The 25,168-nt window shown below is 35.5% G+C and overlaps 2 protein-coding genes across 2 annotated transcripts; one reads left to right on the plus strand and one right to left on the minus strand.

The window, feature by feature from the left end:
• The first annotated feature begins 1,110 nt into the window (after positions 1 to 1,110).
• On the plus strand, positions 1,111 to 3,039 carry LOC132548968 (prestalk protein-like). Its single transcript, XM_060212870.1, has one exon. It carries the CDS (start codon positions 1,111 to 1,113, stop codon positions 3,037 to 3,039), a length of 1,929 nt encoding a protein of 642 aa, XP_060068853.1.
• Positions 3,040 to 18,358: 15,319 nt separating this feature from the next.
• Positions 18,359 to 24,939, minus strand: LOC132549006 (heme-binding protein 2-like). The gene is made up of 5 exons (XM_060212917.1): positions 24,837 to 24,939; positions 22,952 to 23,132; positions 20,825 to 20,957; positions 20,129 to 20,309; positions 18,359 to 19,921 (listed from the first exon to the last, which is right to left on the minus strand). Exons 2-5 carry the CDS (start codon positions 23,096 to 23,098, stop codon positions 19,729 to 19,731), a joined length of 654 nt encoding a protein of 217 aa, XP_060068900.1. The 5' UTR covers positions 23,099 to 23,132; positions 24,837 to 24,939; the 3' UTR covers positions 18,359 to 19,728.
• Positions 24,940 to 25,168: the final 229 nt, after the last annotated feature.

Raw genomic sequence — 25,168 nt, forward strand, 5'->3', positions numbered from 1 at the left:
TGTACAAGTAAGCTAGATTGTGAAGTAAGGGTACATGTCTATACAGGTAAGCTAGATTGTGAAGTAAGGGTACATGTCTATACAGGTAAGCTAGATTGTGAAGTAAGGGTGCATGTCTATACAGGTAAGCTAGATTGTGAAGTAAGGGTACATGTCTATACAGGTAAGCTAGATTGTGAAGCAGGGTGCATGTCTGTACAAGTAAGCTAGATTGTGAAGTAAGGGTACATGTCTATACAGGTAAGCTAGATTGTGAAGTAAGGGTACATGTCTATACAAGTAAGCTAGATTGTGAAGTAAGGGTACATGTCTATACAGGTAAGCTAGATTGTGAAGTAAGGGTACATGTCTATACAGGTAAGCTAGATTGTGAAGTAAGGGTGCATGTCTATACAGGTAAGCTAGATTGTGAAGTAAGGGTGCATGTATATACAGGTAAGCTAGATTGTGAAGTAAGGGTACATGTCTATACAGGTAAGCTAGATTGTGAAGTAAGGGTACATGTCTATACAGGTAAGATAGATTGTGAAGTAAGGGTACATGTCTATACAGGTAAGCTAGATTGTGAAGTAAGGGTACATGTCTATACAGGTAAGATAGATTGTGAAGTAAGGGTACATGTCTATACAGGTAAGCTAGATTGTGAAGTAAGGGTACATGTCTATACAGGTAAGCTAGATTGTGAAGTAAGTGTACATGTCTATACAGGTAAGCTAGATTGTGAAGCAGGGTGCATGTCTGTACAAGTAAGCTAGATTGTGAAGCAGGGTACATGTCTGTACAAGTAAGCTAGATTGTGAAGTAAGGGTGCATGTCTATACAGGTAAGCTAGATTGTGAAGTAGGGGGTTCCTGCAAGTATTATATGTATATTAACATTGTAAGGCTTGCATAATGAAGAAAACTGAAATGAGACATGACTGTTTTTACACTTCGTTAACTAAAATAATTTCCACTGGCAGCGGCATACTTGAATGTTATCGATTGGGTTCTTCGTAGTTAAAAAATGACAAAAAAATCCCAATCAATTATTATTATCTTACCACTTACCAATTAATCAAGTGTTTCATTTCTTAACCACTTACCTTTTTGTAGATATAAAGGATGAACAATGACAAATCCATTCAATTACTGTACCTCTATATTTGTTATAACTCATATTGGAGATAAACATTTTAATCCTTTTGTACTTACACGATGCTACACTCACACACCTAGTTCCGTACTAAGTCAAGGCTACACTCACACACCTAGTTCTGTACTTAGTCAAGGCTACACTCACACACCTAGTTCTGTACTTAGTCAAGGCTACACTCGCACACCTAGTTCTGTACTTAGTCAAGGCTACACTCACACACCTAGTTCTGTACTTAGTCAAGGCTACACTCACACACCTAGTTCTGTACTTAGTCAAGGCTACACTCGCACATCTTGTTCCGTACTAAGTCAAGGCTACACTCACACATCTAGTTCCGTATTAAGTCAAGGCTACACTCACACATCTAGTTTCGTACTAAGTCAAGGCTACACTCACACATCTAGTTTCGTACTAAGTCAAGGCTACACTCACACATCTTGTTCCGTACTAAGTCAAGGCTACACTCACACATCTTGTTCCGTACTAAGTCAAGGCTACACGCACCCACCTAGTTCTGTACTTAGTCAAGGCTACACTCACACATCTAGTTCCGTACTAAGTCAAGGCTACACTCACACACCTAGATCCGTACGTAGTCAAGGCTACAATCACACACCTAGTTCCGTACTTAGCCAAGACTACACTCGCACACCTAGTTCCGTACTTAGTCAAGGGTACACTCACACACCTAGTTTCGTACTAAGTCAAGGCTACACTCACACACCTAGTTCCGTACTTAGTCAAGGCTACACTCACACACCTAGTTCCGTACTTAGTCAAGGCTTCACTCAAACAACTAGTTCCGTACGTAGTCAAGGCTACACTCACACACCTAGTTCCGTACTTAGTCAAGGCTACACTCACACACCTAGTTCCGTACTTAGTCAAGGCTACATTCACACTCCTAGTTCTGTACGTAGTCAAGGCTACACTCACACACCAAGTTTTGTACTTAGTCAGGGCTACACTCACACACCTAGTTTTGTACTTAGTCAGGGCTACATTCACACACCTAGTTCCGTACTTAGTCAAGGGTACACTCACACACCTAGTTCCGTTCTTAGTCAAGGCTACACTCACACACCAAGTTCCGTACTTAGTCAAGGCTACATTCACACTCTTAGTTCCGTACTTAGTCAAGGCTACACTCACACACCTAGTTCCGTAATTAGTCAAGGCTACACTCACACACCTAGTTCCGTACTTAGTCAAGGTTACACTAACACACCTAGTTCCGTACTGAGTCAAGGCTTCACTCACACACCTAGTTCCGTACTAAGTCAAGGCTACACTCAAACACCTAGTTCCGTACTTAGTCAAGGCTACACTCACACACCTAGTTCCGTACTTAGTCAAGGGTACACTCACACACCAAGTTCCGTACTAAGTCAAGGCTACACTCACACACCTAGATCCGTACGTAGTCAAGGCTACAATCACACACCTACTTCCGTACTTAGCCAAGGCTACACTCACACACCTAGTTCCGTACTAAGTCAAGGCTACACTCACACACCAAGTTCCGTACTAAGTCAAGGCTACACTCACACACCTAGATCCGTACGTAGTCAAGGCTACAATCACACACCTACTTCCGTACTTAGCCAAGGGTACACTCACACACCTAGTTCCGTACTTAGCCAAGGCAAGACTCTAACACCTAGTTACGTACTTATTGAAGGCTACACTCACACACATATATCCGTACTTAGTCAAGGCTACAATCAAACAACTAGTTCCGTACTTAGTCAAGGCTACATTCGCACTCCTAGTTCCGTAATTAGTCAAGGCTACACTAACACACCTAGTTCCGTACTTAGTCAAGGCTACAATAACACACATTGTTCCGTACTTAGTCAAGGCTACAATAACACACCTAGATCCATGCTTTGTCAAGGCTAAACGCACCCACCTAGTTCCGTACTTAACCAAGGCTACACTCACACACCTAGATCCGTACTTAGTCAAGGCTACACTCACACACCTAGTTCCGTACTTAGTCAAGACTACATTCAGACTCCTAGTTCCGTACTTAGTCAAGGCTACACTCAAACACCTAGATCCGTACTTATTCAAGGCTACACTCTCACAACTAGTTCCGTACTTAGTCAAGGCTACATTCACACTCCTAGTTCTGTACGTACCTAAATCCACATTTACTCCATACTGCAACACGCATGTTGATCCGTGCTAAGTCAAAGTTACACTCTTACATCCAGATCTGCATAAACTCAGTTCTGAACTCGCATGTCTTGATCCGCTCTTACTCAATGCTAAACTCCCACATCTAGTTCCGTTATTACTGAATGCTGCAGTCATATCTCTAGATCCGTTATTACTTAATGCTAACCAATGTTAAGACACATCACCGGATTACAGATTATATCAGAGACATACATACATAAATGTAACACATATATGTGTTATATATGTCTCGGATTATAGTAATTAATTCTGATTTACATGCATAATTTAATAAAGAATCACTTTACATTCATTCTTGTGTCTATGAAGCGCGTTTGTTTCCATAAAATACATCCATCACTACTTGTATATTTGGCCAAGACCACTAAAGTTACACCATGGTTTATTATCATTATTATAAAGACTGCATATATATAATTAAAGCAAGAAATATTTCATCTGTTGGTCAACAGTCTAGATACGTCAATTGATAACGCATGCGCAAAAAAACGTCGTCGCCTGTAAACAAAAATGTCTTCACGCCCGCATCGGTTGGTGACAAAAGATACGTATTTCGTAATTCTGAATTCACTTAGAATAATCAAATATCATTTGACACACTCATAACAAAATCTCGTGACGAAAAAATGAGATTTTACTGACTGTGACACTACTCTGTCATTTCTGTGTTAGTGTTTACAAAATGAACTGTCTCGTTTTTCAAAACCATCGCATGGCGTTATCAGCGTTAAATTTGAGAGGGGTTTTCCGGACCAAAGAAGTGGTCAAGCTGGACATTGGAAATCAACTGTGACTATTGTGATAGCATAGAAACGTAACTAGAAGTGTATAAAACACGCATAATCAATACCAAAATTTAATATCTTTAACCATGATGTCGTTTTAATACATGGTAAAATTGCTATCGGTTGCTAGTATGATATGACGGACAAAGAACAGGGTGATTACTGCGCTAGTTTCCTCGCCAGATACATCAAAAGTAAGGAAATGTGTGGATGGATTCTGGGATGGGCGGATCTTACACAGGTGAAGCATAATTGGAGAGTGGATTGTTTTTTCCGAGTATCACGACACCGACGACCCACCAAACAAGCACAGGATAAAGTTGAAGCTTGTTAAAATGTTGATCGATTTCATGGTAGGTCAATATTCACTGATGTGTGGATGGTGTCGAGAGACCTGCTCGAAATGTTCCGATAATAGGAGAGCGGAGTGAGAAATCTAATCTTAATTAGATTGCCGTTTGTGCAACTATGAGCAGGAGAGGGCAGATAAGTTTGACCAACTAAGCTCAGAACGTAGTGTACATTATAAGGGAGGTAACTGGTAGTGAAACTAAATGACAAATGGAAATCATTGCATTTTGTGTAACATCTATTAAACCACTAGTTCAACATAATATTACGTCGCAAAAATTCACACTATTATACAAACTCTGCTTTTGATTAAGATTTCTTTCAATCGCAATTAAAAATTCCAATTGGAAATTTCAACAACATCTATTGTAAGTACACATTTTATGTTCACAAAACATGTTGATACTATTCCGATTGCTAGAGAAAGAACATGATACTTAGGATACTTTCAAAGGTAAAATTGAAGAGTATAAAATGTATAGCTACACAGCGGCTACACCTGTACGACGTCTGACTAGGAGTGGCGCTAATTCGGACCCAAGCGGTGGCATGATGTCTTTAATTACTCCTTCCTATCACAGACCTGGTACCGTTAACACCTCCAAGAATAAAGGCGTTGTGAGTGAGATAGAGAGGCTTCCATTGAAAAGTTAAACCTGCCATTTGTTTATATTCGGGATAAAAAAGGATTAATTAAACTGTTAAGGAGGGAGTGGCGTAGAAATTTAAAACCAAATTAGGAAACTGGCATTTTAGTCGAGAGGTAGATTGTCCGGCTACCGACCAACGGTTCGCTAGTTCGAACTTCAGCGGCGGGAGGTTCTTTTTCAATACTTCTTCCTTTTACAGTAGTATAGTGTGATATCGTTGAGCGGTGCTTTAATGTTATTAAAGAGATTTCTTCCATTCACAAATGGATATGTCACTGCTTCAGAGGAACAGTATATGTAATACAGTGAAAACAAGAAGTTAAACCATTGTTTGGATTTACGTCTTTGCTCCGATTGAAAATATCATTCCAAATCTTCAATGCATTTAGTATTACATAATAAGATAAGATAGGAAATCGGAACACGACTTAAAATCTATTGTATTATTATCTTGAAAGTGAACTTCGGCAGTAAAACCACAAAAATGCTAACGAATGTTTAATATTTTCTTTCTAAAATACACAATTATTATATGATATCAAAGTTATCTTTTGAATGAAAATCCAATTGAGATTCTTCTTTTGTATCCCGAAATGTCTAAATATTGGATTTATAACTTAGGCCTAGTTGTTTTTGCTTTGTTTTTATGATTCGTTCAAAATGAAATAATGATATTTATAATTCGGAATGCCATACGTTGGTAAAAACTTCGTCATCTTAAGCTTTGCTTTCGTCACAAAAATGTATTATTATTATTATCATTGTTATAATTATGACATTCTTAACGGCTCGTCAACACATAAGCATTATGTGTAGTGTTGTATATATTGTTGAATGACATAGGTAGCGTTTGATATTTTGAGAGGTGTCACTTGATCAAGTAGTTGTTTAGAGGTTTTTTCTAGTTGGAGTTATTTCCCTTTAAACGTGCTAACGCAAAGTCGGCACAAATTCCCAAACCAAAAAAAGCTCGAAAATCTCCGTGTTGATTTTAATCAAATTTCGTTCGCTGGTATATATTTATAAAGATAGATGTCATGCATGTACAACACTGTAGGAAATTCGGGGACATCTTAGTCTAACTTTTATATGTACATTACGAACATAATTCACATCAAGTTTTGCCTTGAAAATTAATTCTTTCCTCGCTCAGCATTTTCAATCGGTCAGTTCAGACGTCACTTTAAAATGGAAGTACGTCATTCAGTTCACAGTTAGATCCATCAGTCGGAACTCCCAAGAATCAATCTGTCGGATAGCTCCATGGACATCTATGTTTAGAAATGACGTAAAGTGTACTGCCGTCTGATAGAGAATGACCTCGCGTGGCAAGTACTTTACCTTCTCTTGTATATAATGCAGTGGACTGGATTTTACTTGCTTGTGCATTTTCTAGAGTAAAAGTGTTTGCTAAATAACTCACACAGAAATATCAACCACATCACATATCTATATCGCATTCCAGTCGGAATAAAAATGTCAATACTGTTTATATCGAGATAAATTTTCAATTGCCGGTTGTTCGTATCATACACATGGTGCATATACCGTGCAATTCATCTCCTGTAACAGAATACGTCCACAGATATCAATACACAATCCTCATTACCAGCTGAGGGATATATAGCAGGGAATACAGATATATTTGTAGTATTAGTAGTCATCTAGTGTAGATATAGCAATCATCAAATGACATGAACATCCAAACATTTCTCTTCCACACAGCTACGAACACCATTAACATTTTCATGGAAATGCGGTGTAAATACATGATATTGTTTTTGTTTCTTGTTGTGACTTATATAGCAAATAATTGTCATACAAAAGATGATATTAAGTCAATATTATTAGAGGTAAAAATATTTGAAGCGCCATCTTTATATTGAAAATCAAAAGCGTTCATCAGTCAAATACAATATATAAAGCACAACACTTGTAGAATCATAACTTCTCTGCATTAGGTATTGTTGCGAGTTTGCGCTTTACGTTGCCACGCCTTTGTTTTTCATGATAGAAACAAGGTTTCTTTTGCTGTAGCAATACGTTCTGGAAATGGTTCTGAATTGCCAACCATCCATGATAGAGTGCTGGTACTGGCATTTAAACGGTGAAAAGCTTTAGATCAAGGAGAAAGATTGGAAAGTTGGGCAAACACCTATAGAACAGGTGAATGTATGTAATGATAGTGGTATGTAAATGTATAATTGGATTATAGCCCCGATGTTGCTCTTGGGTACGGGTATGAATGTAAATGAAGAAAGAATGAGGTCATCCACATATATCTGTCACTGACGTCTACGTTTCATTCAATTGTTAAAACAACCGTTGTTTCCTCAGTATAGTCTGGAAAATGGGTGCAGCGCTGATACATATTTCCTTTGCCAAGTCATATGAACTGCCAGCGCTGTCGAGAACTAGAGACAGTTTATTATGGAAGGAACAGCTTGATAATTAGCGAGAGGCTGGATCCCCACTGAGCTTGTGATGAAGTTGTGATAAGTAACTTCAATGTTTGTAGAGATTACTAAATTGTTTGTATCACCACAAGCCACAGGAGAGGAATACAATAAAATTTTCGCCATATACGTGAATTAATTATTACACGTCTTAGCATACAGCCACCTGGTATTGGACATCGGATGTTAAGGTTAACAAGCAGATTATGACTAAAGGGTAATGCTTAAACTTTCCAGGCCAACATCATATTGCACATTTTTGGTATTTTTTGTAAATATTGTCAAACCACGACTGCCCGTTGCTGGATGATGTTTCAGATAGGACTTAATATTACATTTCTTACTACTTCATAACGTCATTTCCATATATGTGATTTTTTCAGTTTTCGACTGCATTTGGATAGACCTTGCACAGTTAAAAAATCGAGGCTAATTGAAAGAAAAGTCAAAGGAATAAGGCATCGTTTTTGTGGTTTTATGGTAAAATTTATAATAAAACGGTGTCTATAATGATCGCTTTGTTTTGCGCCATATACGGTGGGGCTTTCCACGTTGAAAGAAGGGGTGACATACCGTTGAATTCTGAAAATTCAATCCGACATGAGTGACCGCGGTGACTTGGTTAACTATCCTTGAAAGCGATGTACTGCCGATTCTGACTTTGATTAACAAATCAGATAACAGTTAACCAATTCAGTTTTGAGGATTTCAAAAGTCCATTAATGAAATAACATCAAGTCAAAGTTATTCTTACAGCTTGCTATATGTATATGGTTCATGTATCATAAATGTTATTAATCTCATTGACACGTGTTATGTACGATAGCATGTAGAGTTGCAACGCAGCGTGGAAATCGCTTGTAATTGATACTGTAAATGGTTTCACCCAAGAGCTAAAATACTGAAGAAACACATTTGCCCTTTTCCCCTGTAATCACACATGTTGGCAACGTTTCCTGGAAATAAAGATGGAAAATGCTTAGATTTATTTGGCAGATTATACTGGGAAGTAGGTGGAACGGCAATTGTCTCGTTCAGAACCCCGTGTCTACTGCGATACTGGTCGCAATATTGGTAATGACCATTTCTAGCGCGTGTCGTGAATCTCGTATAATCAAAACACGGATCGATATCAGCTTTCAACACTGGGTTTTATTTTACACCGATCTTGGTTTAGTAATAGCCAGGCTGTGATAGCTAGTCGTTGATAACTAGAAAAACATGATGAGGCAGTAGCAAATTGGACCAGAGGCAATCATTGATGAACCCTACTGAATAACACTGGAAGGGCAGCAAACCCCATGGCACAGAGAACATTTCTGTCCCAAGGTTGTAAAACGAACTAGATGGGCAATAAACAAAATAGGTGAAAAAAACTGCCAATTACAATCTGCCAAGGGCAACCTCTGCAAGTCGTTGACTTTTTTTTTTGGCTTGTTTTGTTTTGTTTTTGTTTTTGTTGTCTTTTTTTGTTTTTTGAGTAACCTTTTCTTAATGCCAAGTACGCGGCTAAGATGAAGGTTACCATTGTATATACCGTATTGGTTAACATCAACATATGCGTAATAGAAGTAATATACTAGCATGATGATTTACCTGGAAAAACATCAATTCATATTCAGAGTAATAAAGTATTGGTGGAAAGTTTGATTCATCTTAGATTGAGGGTATAGTGTTGATAGTAGGGCAGTGCTATATGTCCAAACTCATGATGTTTGCTGTTACATGAGTGGAGTTGTGAGGAAGGCAGACGTGGAAATTGATCTCTTAGAATTAGCATTGATGTGGCCAGTATCAAGGCAACACGTAAACTCGATGCCATTTAACGTAAGGATGTGTGTTATCAGCCACTTTGTCAATGAAATCCGCTTAACTGATACTAATGATCTCGCTTTCGGTGTGGTAAATGCCCTAAACAATTAGCATTACTGTTACTCAGACTCCACAATGTAGCATCACAATCACGTCGTCCACAGCTTAATGTAAAATGTAGACTAATGGCTGATGAGGTAAGGCGTCAGGTTGAATTATTTGAGGAAAATTAATCTAAGAAGAATAATACAGAAACTTGTTTTCATTTACTTCATTCAATCACTATATCTTTTGTAAAACGATTTCTTTGCTTTGTCCTTGATATACAATACCAAACCTACCAATATGCCATTAAATAAAAAGGTTTTCAGTGCAAATATTTCGTCTCCATTTCCGTATAAAATGGATGGAAGATGATAAAACCCAACAGCTGCTGCAAGACGCATTTCGACTAAGACAATTTCTTGATATGCCATTTATCTTACCAATGTGAGGGAACCTGTTTCATAATCAATCAATATTTATTACACATTAATACATATTGCTAAAGACCGGGTATGATAATTTGTGTTCAAACAAAGGATTATTGTTATTTATATTGTTATGAAAAGATAAATCTCACTTAAACGACGAAAAGAGCGAATGTTTATAACATAGATATATGTAAAGTAAAGAATAATGGAGGTGGATATCTTGTAAATTTATACATGTAATTTTAAGTGGCTCTGTGCTGGATAAAGAGAGAGACATCTGATGAAAAAAAATATGATGGGTATCTTATATCACCGGTAGCCGTATAAAACACTAATCTTAATATATCAGACCTTTACTCTTAGGTTGATTCTAATCCTGAGAACAGATCAATTTTGTGTGTGTTAAGGGAAATTCTGTGGACCAGTCGGGGAGCTAGCAGTACAGTGTTGTAATCAAGTATATAATCTGCATATCACGACCCAATTGTCAATATTCACAAAATACTGTCACTCCCGGGTATTGATCTCTAACAGTTTATTATGCCATGCCGTCTTCCCATCTTTTTGTAGTTTCTATAAGTACAAAATTAGGTACAGATTCATAGTTATGCATCCAGTTGAAGTCTGAAAAGTATGCATCGACTCACGGAATAAAATTAATTGCCTTTATTAGGGGAGTCCCACACATAATCTTGCCAAATGAGATCATCTAAACGGAAGTCCTGGTTATAATGAGCATGTAAAAAAGATGTGTACTACAACCTCTCATAACAGTAACAGTAAGTCGCAAATATCTAATCTTGACGCTTGAATCTGATCAAAGCGCGTCCATCAATAACAAATTATGTAGAAGAATGTTTGAGAATACTAAGTATTTATGATATGATATTTCACCATAACCGTTCCGACAAATGGAATATTATATTTTTCTATCAATCAAGTGTTTTATAATTTTCTAAGTGAAGTTTCTCTCTAGTATTCAATTGAAACAAAAGATAGAATTATTTCACAGACACACAGCACAAATGCCAATGATTAACTGCACGCGCCACAGGCTACCGTTTCAAGCCAAAAAGTATTTTGATAATGTAAAATCTATCATTAATTCAGATACTGAAATGAAAGATGATGGTAGTTGTGTAACTTTAAGAAATTTGATCATTTATCTCTCAAAAGACGAAGCAGCATGAAGGCATTTGTGACGATAATGTTACATTTTATGAGTGTATATGTTTAGATGTACAACATTTACACCTTATTTACTAATCAAAGGATGATATTTAAAGTAGGGAATGGAATAGACATACCACTGAAAATACAATGGTGGTGATTGTTATCAATTTGGACAAATAAGCAACACCAGAGGAATTGTGCTGTCGATGTTTGAGATAAACACAATTAGAAGACTGCGCAATGGCAGATATTTCGGATGATGGACTATCAGGGATGTATATGATACCTTTCTGACTACAGATACTCAAAACTAAAACCTTTAAGAGGTGTTGTGCAATAGAACCAAAATGTATAAATGTCTGTTACAATCAAAATATAACCACAAACTACAACTGCTGACGGGTTCATCTGCTAATGTATATCGATATCTCTTTCACATGAATACATGTGATATGTCTGATAGGATATGATTACATCCTGCCTGAACAAAGACTCGAATTGTTAATGTATGATAACATGATTCCTTCATTTTGTTTACAAGTGTATCTTGTTAACTCAACACCAAATATGCAATGAATCGATCAATTATGAGTAAAAAATCTTCTTTGTGTGTTTTTTGTTTGTTTGTTGTTTTGTTTGCCCATAGATTTTCAGTTATTAGTATCGTTCAATGAATGTCATCTGCAGGACAGAATGGTATCGAATACTAAGTCCAATTCTATTGTGTGATGTCAACGCATGCCTGAATCCTAATGTGTCAAAGAATTATAAAAAATGACGATCTGTAAAAAAGTGTAAACAGAGGTAACAAATAGTTTATCCAGATTATGAAAACTATGATATACAATATTAGACAAATTCTAAAATCTTTACAGAAAAAAATGGGGATTGGGAGGGACATCATTTGGCCAAGTGCAACTAAAATCAGATACTTATTGGAGAAAATTATGTTCAACTTTATCTTCATTAGAACGTACGGCGAGTTCACCATGCATCGATATAAAGCGGTACCACAGATAGGACACTTTTGTAGCCTTACATGGCTTCCGAATACATTCATTTCAATGTGAAATGTGATGTGGTAATTGTGTCTACCATCTCAAGGAGAGGATATGTAACTTGGGAGAGTGACAACTTGATCTAGGGCACAGTTAACTTAATATAAGTGTCAATGCATCATGCATACACGTGCACTTCCTCCTTAACAAGTACTGCTGGTGATGCCATTTTATCGATTCGAAAATATAAGTGGTGAAGGCGGACAAGTAACGACAAGATCTCATCTGTAACGGTTGATTTTCTGTACAAGAAAGTTATTAGGCATCAGACGAAATACCAATTCTATGACAGTAACTATGACATTCTTTGTAAAAGTCATTTACTTGGTGATAATTTCACAGAGAAGACGACAACAGCCCAAGTTCATCAATACCATGCATAGAAGTATTGTCAAGGGAATGATTAGATCAATGGTGTAAAAGAGGAAAAATTCTCAATAGGACGTTGTATTTTCTGTACAGATATGTCAATATATGCCTTAATCCGTCAAGGCTCCTTACATCTAAGTGAAGTTTCTGACATTTGGTGATCGGTATGTATTGGTACTAGATTTTAACAAGGAAACAAGTTCGAAATTGACGAGAATAAGCCAAGTACAATTTACCGAAGTAAACCTTGTGTCTTCCAACTGGTACTATATAATGATCAGCGAATAATTACCATCCTATTAACTAGTTTAATAAGCCTGAGATCATTGCACATTAATGGCTACAGGCTTGTAGCTTACATCTGCCATGTATGATAACCAAAAATCTGAAGCATGTAACATTGGTAACATTTCCCAGCAGAACAGTTTATATCAATTCAGTGCAACGACCTCTACACGACTCGAAATCTTATCTTTAGCGTTAGTTTGCACTGAATAAAGTTCAATAACCGAATATACTTGATAATTACGACAAATGTCTGGCAAACCTATTTTTGTTTTATTTTTTTCTTTCCAATTGCATAGCTCCCTTTGATTTAAAAGCTTTAGACAGCTTCCTCTTATATGAGAAAAATAATAATTGGAATTTCACTTTTATGATTTTTACGTTTTGAACAATACACATAGCATCCCGGTATTCCCTATAGATACATTATAACACAGTTTTTCGAGCAAAACATGGTAGTGGAGACAATAGGAAGTGTAATGATCGCCACTATGATCTTATGGGAGATACACTTGGTAGATGCTCGATTGCTATTCTCATTTGATAACGTGACATAACCCATTATCCAGGAATATTTTCTTCAGTTTGTCAATTTCAACAGAACAGACGGTCCAATAACACAACCATTAGAAGACTTGAGAGTGACATTCCGATAACAACACCGTCACTTTCATTAGACATATGGTAAACATAACACGTATTAACACTGACACACACGTGTGATTGTATGAACTGATCACGTCGGTTTCGGCTTAACTATAATCCTATGTGCAATTATGTAGTCAACACTGTGGGGGGTTGGTAAAACATTAGAAAAAAGGTGACAACGCATTGTTCTTTTTTGTATTTTCCCCAACAATATTGCATAATAAGCATTGTTGAAACATATAGTTCGATAAATATAATGTAATTAAGATTTCATTATCAAGTGAACTGGCATGTGTTGATGTGATTCCAAATAGAAATGATTCTTTATTGAAAGAGATTGCAATAAACAGAATATCAAGAAGATTTACAATTTCCTGTCATAATCCTTGTACTTCTCTTCATTTCCATAAGCAGTGAATTAATGTTTCTGATTCATTATAAAAAAAGGGGTACAGAGTGAATGGGAAGAAAAATTTCTTTATCAAAAAAGGTATTGTAACTAGGATATGGTATATAATTCTGACCCGAAACTTTTTTGAGACTGTAAAGGGAATTTCAAAAATCTTTTACATTTAACGAAATCAAATAAAAAAAGAGTTCCTTCATTTGTGTATATCTGTTGGTGCTTGTGCTGGTGTAATGAGACATTTGTAGAAGTCTTTTGAACATTTTTTATTTCTAAGAAAAAGTCAGATTGACTGAAGATTTCTATTAAGCAATTTTTTATCATAATTAAATTTAGGGGTTTTCAGTCACATCAAAAGAAATCGATTCCTAAAATAGTGAACCTAGTTTTCCCCCACTGAAGGTTTAATTCTGGTGAAAAATGTCTTTGATGTACCTTTTACTAACAAATCATACAACATTTCTCTCATCAGTTTTGAGATCTTTGAAAAAAACATTCATTCATTAATAATCTCCCTTAAGGATATTTGAGTACAATCTAGCACTAGAGCAGTATCATATGCAAACTGTTAAATCGAATTAGGCATGTTTTCCACTTTGCTCCCTTAAATAATTCAATTTCTTCTCTGTTTTGCAGCAAGTCCTTCAACGCAGGGTATATATATATATAACTGGGTTGCCCTGACGACATCAGCGACAGATGTTGATAGGGGAGAAGAGATATGATCACCATGATTTATTGATGCATAAACAATAGAATGAAGTGTTTTTCAAAATTTATTTAGAGTAACATATCAGGAATATTTTCTTTTTCAGAATGAAATATGACATCATATGATGTTCAGATGTTTTCCCTATATTTCACCTTAACATGAAAAACCTGTTTTGTCACTATCTATTAATGTATCTATAAGTTTCCTTATTCTTTGTGAGATGTGAGTTGTAAGTGAAAGGTGAAATAGGTCTTTACTATTTAATGATTTGACGAGAGTTTTCTCCCTTGGGAATACAGGTATATTACGTCCATCATATATTATAACCACCAGAACTGGAAATCTAAGATACGACAGACTTTTCTACATCAGCTGCTTATCTCGATCTTTTCATCTTTTATCAAGCTGCATGATAAAACGTAATGATTTGAATTTCCCTTTTGTGAATTTTCCATTTCTGGAAAGCAATAATCCTGCATCTCAAACATATGGTATTTACATACCAAAGTTGTTTCGATATTCAAAGGCCCGTTATCACGATTTTCGTGCAAGAAGTCGTCAACTGACTTGAAACTCGTAGCACAAGGACTAAAAAACAGATGCAGGTTGATTAAAATTATGGGGAAGTTTTATGGTCGCCATAGTGATCTGATTGACAAATTTTCTATTTCGTTATGTGACATGAATCTGGGCGTATCTGATGTTCGTTAGTTTGCTTGTTGGTTCGATTGTAGTATACATTTTTTTCGCTTGAGAACGTGATATTAATCAATTGGATTGACCAATGATTACATGGAAGGTGTCCTTGATGAAGCTGAAGACTCTTACTCTTTCGGAACACTTAGTCTTATTCGCCATGTAGTTTTTCATTAGTCTCCGTGTAAATCTGGCCTTCTTGATGTTGGTATTTTCTTGATTTTTGTTTTGTTATAATACCTTGTCTTAGTGTGACTGAAAGTTGGCAGACTGAAAAAAACAGATATTGATAGATCAAACAATAAGAAATAAGATATTTCAAGAAACATTTGAAAAACTCAGTAGTAAAACCAGCATAACCTGAACTCTTGTTGTTCGTCATGTATGTTTAGAATATCACTTGCCTCGTCTGTTGAAAGTTCACCTTTACGACTAGAAGTTTCGATTAAATTTAACATTTGAACAAATTAAATCATCTACCACCCTAAACGTACTTAGATATTCATTAATTATATTGTTTCATGTAGAATATATTCTTGTTTGGTAATAGTTTTACTTTTGAGGCTTAAGATTATTTTTTAATCAAATTTCGGTTCTCAAGGCTGAGAAAATGTGTTCGTTAAATGCTGACACTTTCTCCCTCCTAACACTTCTTATAGTGCTACTTAAATTTTCGCAAACTTTATCTGAACAAACATCAAGATTTAATTGCCATATAAGATAATATTCTCGTTCCATAAGCTATAAATTCTGTCAAAATCTAAATTGACAAAAAATAGGTTAATAGTCGTTAGGACGCTAAAGAGTTATTAGTATTGTTTTATGACTCTCCATTTCAATATCAATAGCTAAACTTTCCGTTTGAATCACGCTTTTCTTTGCATATTGAGATCTAAAGGAACTAAAGTAACTATTGTAACACCATTTACTTCTATTGCCTAAAGAACACAGTTAGGCTACTCATGTTAAATCATTGAAAGAAACCAAATTTAATCACTGAATTTCCAAGTACGAGTACAAAAAGATAGAAAAAGAAAGTTCAGGTATGGAAGCCATAATCAAGACTGACCAAGACGCCTTTTCTTCCCAAAACCGCTGTAGTGTCTGTGTACCTTCTAAGGAATATCCTTTCTCTTTTCCTGATATTGATTCTCATTTGCTCAGTTTTGATCTTGAATTACGAATTTGCTAATATTTCGGAACAAGGACACAGTTTTGAACTAACGATTAAAGCCAGGAAAACAATCACTGACGATTATTGCAAACTATGGAACCAAAAGGGACAGTTTTTTCACCAAGCTTTATGATAATTTTTAATCATTTATTTCGAACTTTCTATTTCTACAAAGTATAAATCATGTTTACCTAGCCGTTGGTGCTACATTGTTTTTATCATGCCACACTAATATCAAGAGTTTGCTTCCGATATTACACGACAGATCGATACGCAATACAATGTATCGAGAAATGCGAGTTAATGAGGTCAAATGCTTTGTAATCGTCGCCATAACCTCATGCTTGGTGTTTTGTTGTTGTTAACCTTATATAATTTGGAAACGTGACATTACTTACATGGATATACCAGGATTTATATGGCGAGCTTTTCGATGAAGCAGTAAACGCTAACCCTTCCTGAACATTGGCCATTGTATTGCATTAGTGATTTTCATGTTCATTTCTTCATATCTTATCCTCGTTTTCTCGATTTTTGAATTGTGATTAAGATTTCAAAGACATGTCAAAACTATATTGTTGTACTAATTATTGCCTTTCATTCAAGTGTTAACGATAGTAAGAAAGCAAATGAAGCAGGTCTGTCATTGTAGCGGTCCCCAGACATTTGTCTGTTCTTAACTTGACTTTGTGATATACGGAAAAGATAGAAAAACAGACAAACATTGCTACAAAAGTTGATTTGAGTCACTGAAACCTTTGAATTTCATGCTGTATATATGGTTAAACATTACTTCACAGACAAAACGTTTCCCATCTCGTGAAGAAAATAGGGTTATTGATGAAGCGCATGCAGTTTGTCCATCTAAATTACTACCGTTACAGGCATGTTTCCTGCACAACGTCTTCAAATACTGCGCTTAGACTTATTCATGTTTGCTTACTGTAATTAACATCACCCTGGACTATTATGAATTGAATAACTGCACTCTTTAGAATCAACGTTAATAATCTTAAAAAATACGTAATATCAATACGTAAACAAACAGTTATACTTCATGTTTACATGATTAAAAAAGCAAGTATCCACGGATTTGATTCAAACTACAAATCTCTACGAAGAACGGAATGATGTAGTTCAAAATTTATAATGGAAATTACTTTGGAAGTACGTCTAGACTTTTATCTAAAATTACTGGTTATGATAATATAAATGATACAGTGATATTAACCACATAAGAGCAAGTGCTTTGTAAATAGCCGTGAGATACCGTGTACAATGTAATTATCATTCATTCAAATAGTGGCAGATGGTATACATGCACTTTACGTTGGATCGATCAGATACGTTGAAATTAAAAATTTTCTGAAATATGGGATGGTACGCCGCCCGATATAGATCTCGACATTTTCCCAATCATTTTTACATTTCTTCAGTGTCCTTCTACATTTCAAAATTTAGGCCCTTATTGTCGAGACCTAAAAGGACGAAACAGCTGTATGATACAGTTAATTCATTATCTAACGTTTTTGTATCTAGTTTTAAATTTGTATTGAAAGTCGCTCTTATCTTTTTATGGCTATTGTACATTCTTGTAACATTCGTATCGCGAATACCTGCAAACTTATAAATGAAGCTAATGGATTAGTCAAATGCTTATTTTGCTTTACTGATACTAAAACACATGGCTTTACATAAACATCAATGTATTTTCTGTTTGGGAAAAATGTTTTTTACAGAAAAACTAATTGCTAATATAGGTGAGTAACTTCACTCATCTGAGAAACTTTTTTCAGTCCATTGAAATGACAACAAAACAACCAATCTGCATAAAAAAGCAAATATTCTCTGATTTGTTACTTACTTTCGGACACATGTATACCATCTATAAAACATTGATGGGTACCAATGCTAGGCGGAAGGAATGTAGTAATCAAGCCAGCCACTACAGACTACACATAAAAGACACAGATTTTAGTACTTTATATGCTTATCTTTTGACCATACATTGTATATCATGGTAGTTCCGCACTGATTGCTTTAGCCAAATAATTAAAAGGTTTTATGAATTTATCGATGTCTGTACTTTGATATCTGTCTTCTTGCCCTTCTCTTTTACTCTTTTTCACCATCGATACGTTTTGAGCTTGAACTGATATCTCCTCATTAGCACCAATTGTTGCACTAGAAGAAGACTGGAACACTCTGCTTTGTATTCAGTTATCAACTCATCATTCGATATGTTGTCGGCACTGGAAACCTGTCTTAGACTCGGTGTCTCCGCCAATGGATTATACACCAAAACATGCTACCGACTTATCCTTGATTTAAACAAACTGTGGTCGCATTGTGGAGATCGAAACTCTGTTTCTATATATTGTTTGCAGACAAAAGTACATTTCTTCTTCCGATACTGTGTTCTCGCTATTGTCTTGATAATGACTACAGGAAGTGTTTTATATTGTTTCGCTTGATCTATCGAAAACACAGCTGTACTGAGGAGTTACGATTGATGTGTTTCACTGCGTATGTCTACACGGTACACTTACGCTCCAGAGCCACATGATGTTATTTCAGATTGTTTGTTCAGATTGTGTGATTCTGTTACGTATGCTTAGTTATACCAGAAAATTGCCATTTTCGACAGGAATTCAAAGGTTGAACGACAGTACTATTAGAAACTTACACCTGGTTGCTTTATCATCATTTTTTTTCCTGAAGAGAGAGTGGTATTGAATATTGAAGTAATCTAAACAGCTTTGACACAAAAGTTACACATTTTATTTTATGGTGACCTGATATAGATAGGGAAAAAACGGAAAAAATTCTAGAGTTGATATAATCACTCCGTGTTTGGACATAATAATAATTTGGATTCATTCGCGTACATGCGCTTAAAAGTACAAATGACAAATGATTTTGTGCAACAATTATTTGTATTGTGTCCAATTTCAGTTTGTTTTGTTCAAAAGGCAGGATTTACGATAATACTCAGTATCACTACAGTTTACTATACGAAGATTGTGATTACTGCATTGACTAAAGCGCTGATGTTATTTTGCAATATTGACTATCTTCATTTGGTCATAGATCCCTGACACGTTCTCATCTATTCTGTACTCGTTAAAGGTAACTTGTTTACTCACTTTGGGATTTTACTTAAAACCGATTGTGCACGATATATTTTGTTCAGTAATGCCTTTTCCGAATCCCTGAATAGCTTAAGCATTGCAGTATATGCTGGAATGTAAGAGTTCAGAATTCATTTCAAATGTTTATTAACTAACGAAATGATGAGAAAAACTCCATATAGCTTGATGACTTGGCGTAGTGGCCACTCATTGCATGTCCTGAAGCACGTGTTCCGTCGATACAAGCCATGCCTCGTTATTGACACGTTCTCGTGTACTCGATTCAAATCCAGCCAATAGGAAGTATCCTTGATAGTATAGAGAAGAGTTTCTTGTGTCGTTCTGTAACCTTACGACTTCGTTTTGGCATCTGGGGAGTACTAAACATCCCGAGAATTGTCTGGAATAGACCAAGATATAGTTTTTATTCATGTGGCACATATCATTACATACACTGCAGGTAAGATACAAGTATTCGAATTTAAGACAGACAAGAATATGCACGTGCACAACCATATTTGACGTAAGCGACAATCATTTTTGTTTTCTTGTTTATGAGTTCCCCTACATTTATCTATTTTTTCCGCAATGAAATTATATAACTTACCTTACATATACATTGAAGGATGGTACTTCCTGTATGTGTACGGAAGCCGCTGTGGGTTCAGGAACATTACCATGGACAGCTGGTGGTATCATTCGAAACATTACGAATACAGATCGCCCGTCTGGGAAAATGTTTGGCGCCACCCTTAATACAACTGGCTGTGTCTGCTCTATGATAGCTCCTAGTGGTAAAGCAAGGTACATGTACAATACTGAAGGAAGGGAACGTTACGTTATGTCATGTGTATTACTTAGTATTTTTTATTTTCAGCGTAGACATTAAGTGTGTTTTAATACATTGTGACTTCATAACGGATTCTACCGGGAAACATTCGTACATAGTACATTTTATTTTGAACAAGGATAGCATTGTCAACCTTCAACACAAAAATAATTGACCCATGATCTCGTTAACATTTTCCTATGCAAAATCCATTAAAAAGTTTTTCTCATTACCACGCTTTGATAATAAGTGCCTTAACCAATGAAATAATGGTAACAATCGATGATAAGTGGCCCTAATACTTTGTATCTCATTACCAGCCTTCAATAATAAGTATGTGAACCTAATATCTACTTTCCAACCTCTTGTACTTGATCAATTATGTTAGTCTATGTGTCAGCCTTCAGTACGACGCAACTTGAACAAGCACCTCATTGTCAACCTTCAATAGAACCGTTTGTATATTATACTTACGCTCAGTATTTTCCCTGTTGAAATACCCATCCAGGAGTGCGTGCATCTCTGTCTCTGCATCAGCAGTTAGTGATGCAGAGATATGGCGTGTAGCAATCCATTTGGACTCATCGTAACGACGGTACTCATAATCCTGATGAAGTGAAGAACAGCACTTAAACACAATTCCACAAATTTGAATAATGTCACAAAAATGCTTTTAAATATAAAGTATCCTCTTAAAACATTAAAATATAAAATAGACATGGATGTTCAACGCTTATGTTCAAGCGAAATTTCAACCATTGTCGAAGTGTACTCCATATCAAAAGGATAGTCAATTTATGTTGTTTTTATTGAAAAATTATGAAACATTACAGGACTGTCAATTTGCTTTACTTTTAGTCCAAAAATTGCTTTTCCATGACAAACGATGTGAAAACTATTGAGAAATATCTTGATATAAATTGGGAACTAACGGTGACATGTCATTCATCACAATTCTCGTTATTTCCATTTGTAGCCAAATCGACACAAATTTTCCCTATTTATAATAAACTTTCCTTTAAAGCTTTTCTGTTCAGTATTATGTCAAATCACTATTTTCCATTTGCGTCTTCCAAAATTGTAGATTTGCCTAACAGATATATCTGACATTTTCAAACATTGGTCTTAAATTTGTACAGCAAAGATCATTCAAAATTTAGACTATCCTGTTATGGATCCGCACTCGTTATCTATTTTAAGATAAGCAACGCATTTCCATACCATATCCAAAGTTGTATCAAAGAACTTATGCCTACGAAAAGAAATCGTTAAAACAGCATCTACAACGGAAAACATGTATTTATGGAGTTTATTTTAAGTTAACAGTTTCGACAGAGTGTTCACATAACTCTACCAACTGTGTGTCACATTCTTTATAACCTGGTATTGATGAAACATGGATGGTAATATAATACAGTTCTTATGTATACAGTGCAATTATCGGTCAGAGGTGGACGGGATAGTTATTTCAATGCAGATGTTCTTTCATTCAATCATTTCTAAGATCCCTTCAAGATAAGCTCAATGCTAATTAGGTGTAACCTAAATTTAGGCAAAGATGCTACCAGGTGCAATTAGAGATAAAAACAACTTAACATGAATTGATAATCACAATTTTATCAACGATGAAAAGAATGATACAAGAAAAGAAAGATGGCGACATTGTTCTAAAAAAACCTTAACCGTAACTGAGCTTTGGTAATTGGAGTAAGGTAAAGTATTACATACTCCTCACGGGGAAGACTCGAAACATGAATTGGATATTAGCGCATATTAGCTCACAAACAGGAGGAGTAAATTACATTTTAGCAACAGTTCTGTTCAAGTTTGATTGCCATTTTGAAACAAAGTTCGGATGACTGACGGGGCCTTGCCACATGCTTTAATCGTATATGCATGTTAATCATTCTTGCTGGTCTGGATGGAATCGAGAGGTGTTACTGAAGGAGGACACTGTAGTACCCAGAGAAAACTCCCACACGGTCGGTCAGGTGACCCTATACACTTTCACGTCTATTCGAGGACTCGAACACATCATGTTCAGATGAAAGGCGAATGTGTTACTGCCACGTCATCCGACCATCCATATGGTTCAGATAGTTATCTCGGACAACTTACATAATAAATCAAAATTTTAACATTATACACATCCATTTTTTACTAACTCTATTTATTTATTCATTAATTTATTATTTATTTTTCTCTCTTTTTATTTTGTTGTTTTTTTCTGTTAATTGATAAAAAAAAATATTTTCAAAACGTCATCTGAAGCATTTTCGTCACACTATCTTACAATTTGCCCCGTTTTACCGTAGCACCCCCGTAATACTTCCTTAGTGAAATCACATCCATACGGTAGCAGAAAATATAACGATATTGTTCCTTTGCACTTCGCAAACACATACTGGAGACTTGTTTATTTTACAAATAAGGGGCATGGGGCATGGTCAATCAAAACAAAATTATTAGCATAGTAGTATCTAAATATACAGATCGACTTGTGATTCGCTGATTCGTGTGAACAAAAAACTCCATTTATTACGTGATTATTTCTTTTCGCTTCTGAAAAGCAGGAACTTGTGTTTGCCAGTGTCAACTTACGTTCGTTGATTTTTCCCTGATGATGATATATGTTGGACAACGGACATTCTCGGGACAACTGCTGTCAATACGAGGAATGACGGACGCTTCACTTTCAGACTTCATCAAAATCAGCATAATGCTTGACAGTATAAGTGATCGGTCCATTGCAGAAATCAGGTATAAACCCAAGAACAGGACTCTAAAAATAAATAATGTTCAAATATTATGTCATCGATTGCAATAATGCTTTGTTTCAGGCATTATGTTGCCATGTTGGAATTTTCTTATTATTCTTTTTTTTTAATTCCAATTCATGATTTTATTATCTGTCTTTGTAGGGCGTAAACTGAAGACATGCATAATCATAAAAATTTGAATAAGAACTAAACTGGAAAACATTCACATCGATCTGACTGCTTTTATCATTCATAGGGCATAATTGGTTCGGCACGTGATCAACGTCAACGCAGTCTCTTGTTACATGGACCGTAAGATGTTTTATATACAATGTAGGTTCCCGTTGAGCTTTAGTTGTGCTAGTTTGAATTTGGGACTGATCAGAAAAACACATTTGCTGGCAGGCGGCTATCGTGGATTTGGATTAGATATGTTTATAATATACAAGGTATATATGACGAACGTGGTCAACAAATTCGACAAGACGTCATTAATATATCTGAAAGTTACATTATATGACTATGTAAGGTCTTTGTGGCCTGTTTTCATTAGCTCTTCAATGAATGCAGTGTCATATGAAAATAGAAATAAAGCCAACATAGGGATATTGGTAGTTCCCATAGATACGTATATCACATACATTAATATAGAATGCTTAAATCTACATATTCGTCACAAATAATAGATTTAGCCGAGTTCGTCACTACTAAAATGAAGTGTTGATTTTTCCTTATAATTCTAATAATATAGCGCGAAAAGAGGAGTGCCAAATTGGGCAATTAATCGGTCATATAATGATTTTAAAGCTTTCCACTATGCTATATGATAAGCGTGATAATTTCAATTTGTCTATTGTGAATTGTCCATTGTCAACTAATTATTGTTTTCATATGTTAGTATTTTCTTGTTGTTTTTTCCTATTTTAGTGTGCTGTTCAAAAAATCACATTTCGTGCGAAGTGGTGAGTCAAATGTTGTGTTGATTAAAGTTAAGCTTCTTTTGGCTTTATTCTGCTATAGAAGAATCTGGTCTTGAGAAACAAAATGAATGTAACTGTTAGAAATTATTTAAGGTCACCGACACTAATTCCTTAAACGCTATATATTGTTTATTACTAACTAAACTACTATAAACCTCTAAATGATTTGTCAACAATGGCTTTGACCATAACAATTCTATGAACCAAAATCCAAATATCATCCACAAAATCGCCATTACCAATCTCATAAAAACTTTACAACAATCACAAGACTTTAATTACCAAACTCCCAAAGAACTTGACAACAACTTTAACGACCTCAAGACTTTAATTACCCAACTTCCAAATAACTTGACAACAACGATTTTATCGACAAGGGAATCAGGAGGGAAACCTTTGCGAATGCGTTTGCATACAATAATTTATTTGGTGTTATTGATAATATTTCCCCATTTGTACTTATCAAAAAATGCCACATAAATCTGACCCGTTTTCTTATACATTGAAGATATATGATAACACATTAAAACAAGTGGTCAAATAAGCTAGCTTTTCTTACTAATATCCATCTAACCGAGATAATTATTCAACAACCACTTTCAAATATAATAATATATTATGTTAAGATACTGCTTAGAATTTTTAAAATATATTCGTATAGTTATTGTACAAGTACTGGTGGCAACAAACACAAACATTTTAACAAGTCAAGATCATAATTCATTTGCTGCAAATTTCAATCATTACCTGATATTTCTTGGCTGTCAGAAAACTTATTCTTCGACACTTGTGTTCCCTAGTGAATTCGTGGTCCGTAATTCTGGTTTTACAGTAGGAATACTTAACGAGTTCCTCGCTTCCATAAAGCATATAACAACTTTGTTGTGGTATGGAAGGCAGTAGTGACAATAACATTACTGCTTGGTGAGAAGCAATCATCTGTTACCCTGACACGTATTACAGCCTCGTCTTGACTTTCAACCATTTGCATTTGTAACTTATAATCTGCTTTATGCTTTCATCAAAAGGTCAAATGATTTTTTTTCTTTTTGCTCTTTTTGAACTATAGTTCTTCCCTC

This window comes from Ylistrum balloti, unplaced genomic scaffold (genome assembly GCF_031769215.1).
Source record: "Ylistrum balloti isolate Yb309-2 unplaced genomic scaffold, AGI_CSIRO_Ybal_v1 Utg370038, whole genome shotgun sequence".
NCBI classification, from domain to species: Eukaryota; Metazoa; Mollusca; class Bivalvia; order Pectinida; family Pectinidae; genus Ylistrum; species Ylistrum balloti.

Excerpts from the sequence above, each read along its gene's own strand:
- LOC132548968 (XM_060212870.1), top strand. The coding sequence starts at position 1,111 with ATGACAAATCCATTCAATTACTGTACCTCTATATTTGTTATAACTCAT.
- LOC132549006 (XM_060212917.1), bottom strand. The coding sequence starts at position 23,098 with ATGGACCGATCACTTATACTGTCAAGCATTATGCTGATTTTGATGAAG. Across the intron at positions 20,958-22,951 it reads TCAGGGAAAAATCAACGAAC|GATTATGAGTACCGTCGTTA; the intron begins GTAAGTTGACAC and ends TCACTTCATCAG. Across the intron at positions 20,310-20,824 it reads CAACAGGGAAAATACTGAGC|GAGCTATCATAGAGCAGACA; the intron begins GTAAGTATAATA and ends CTTTACCACTAG.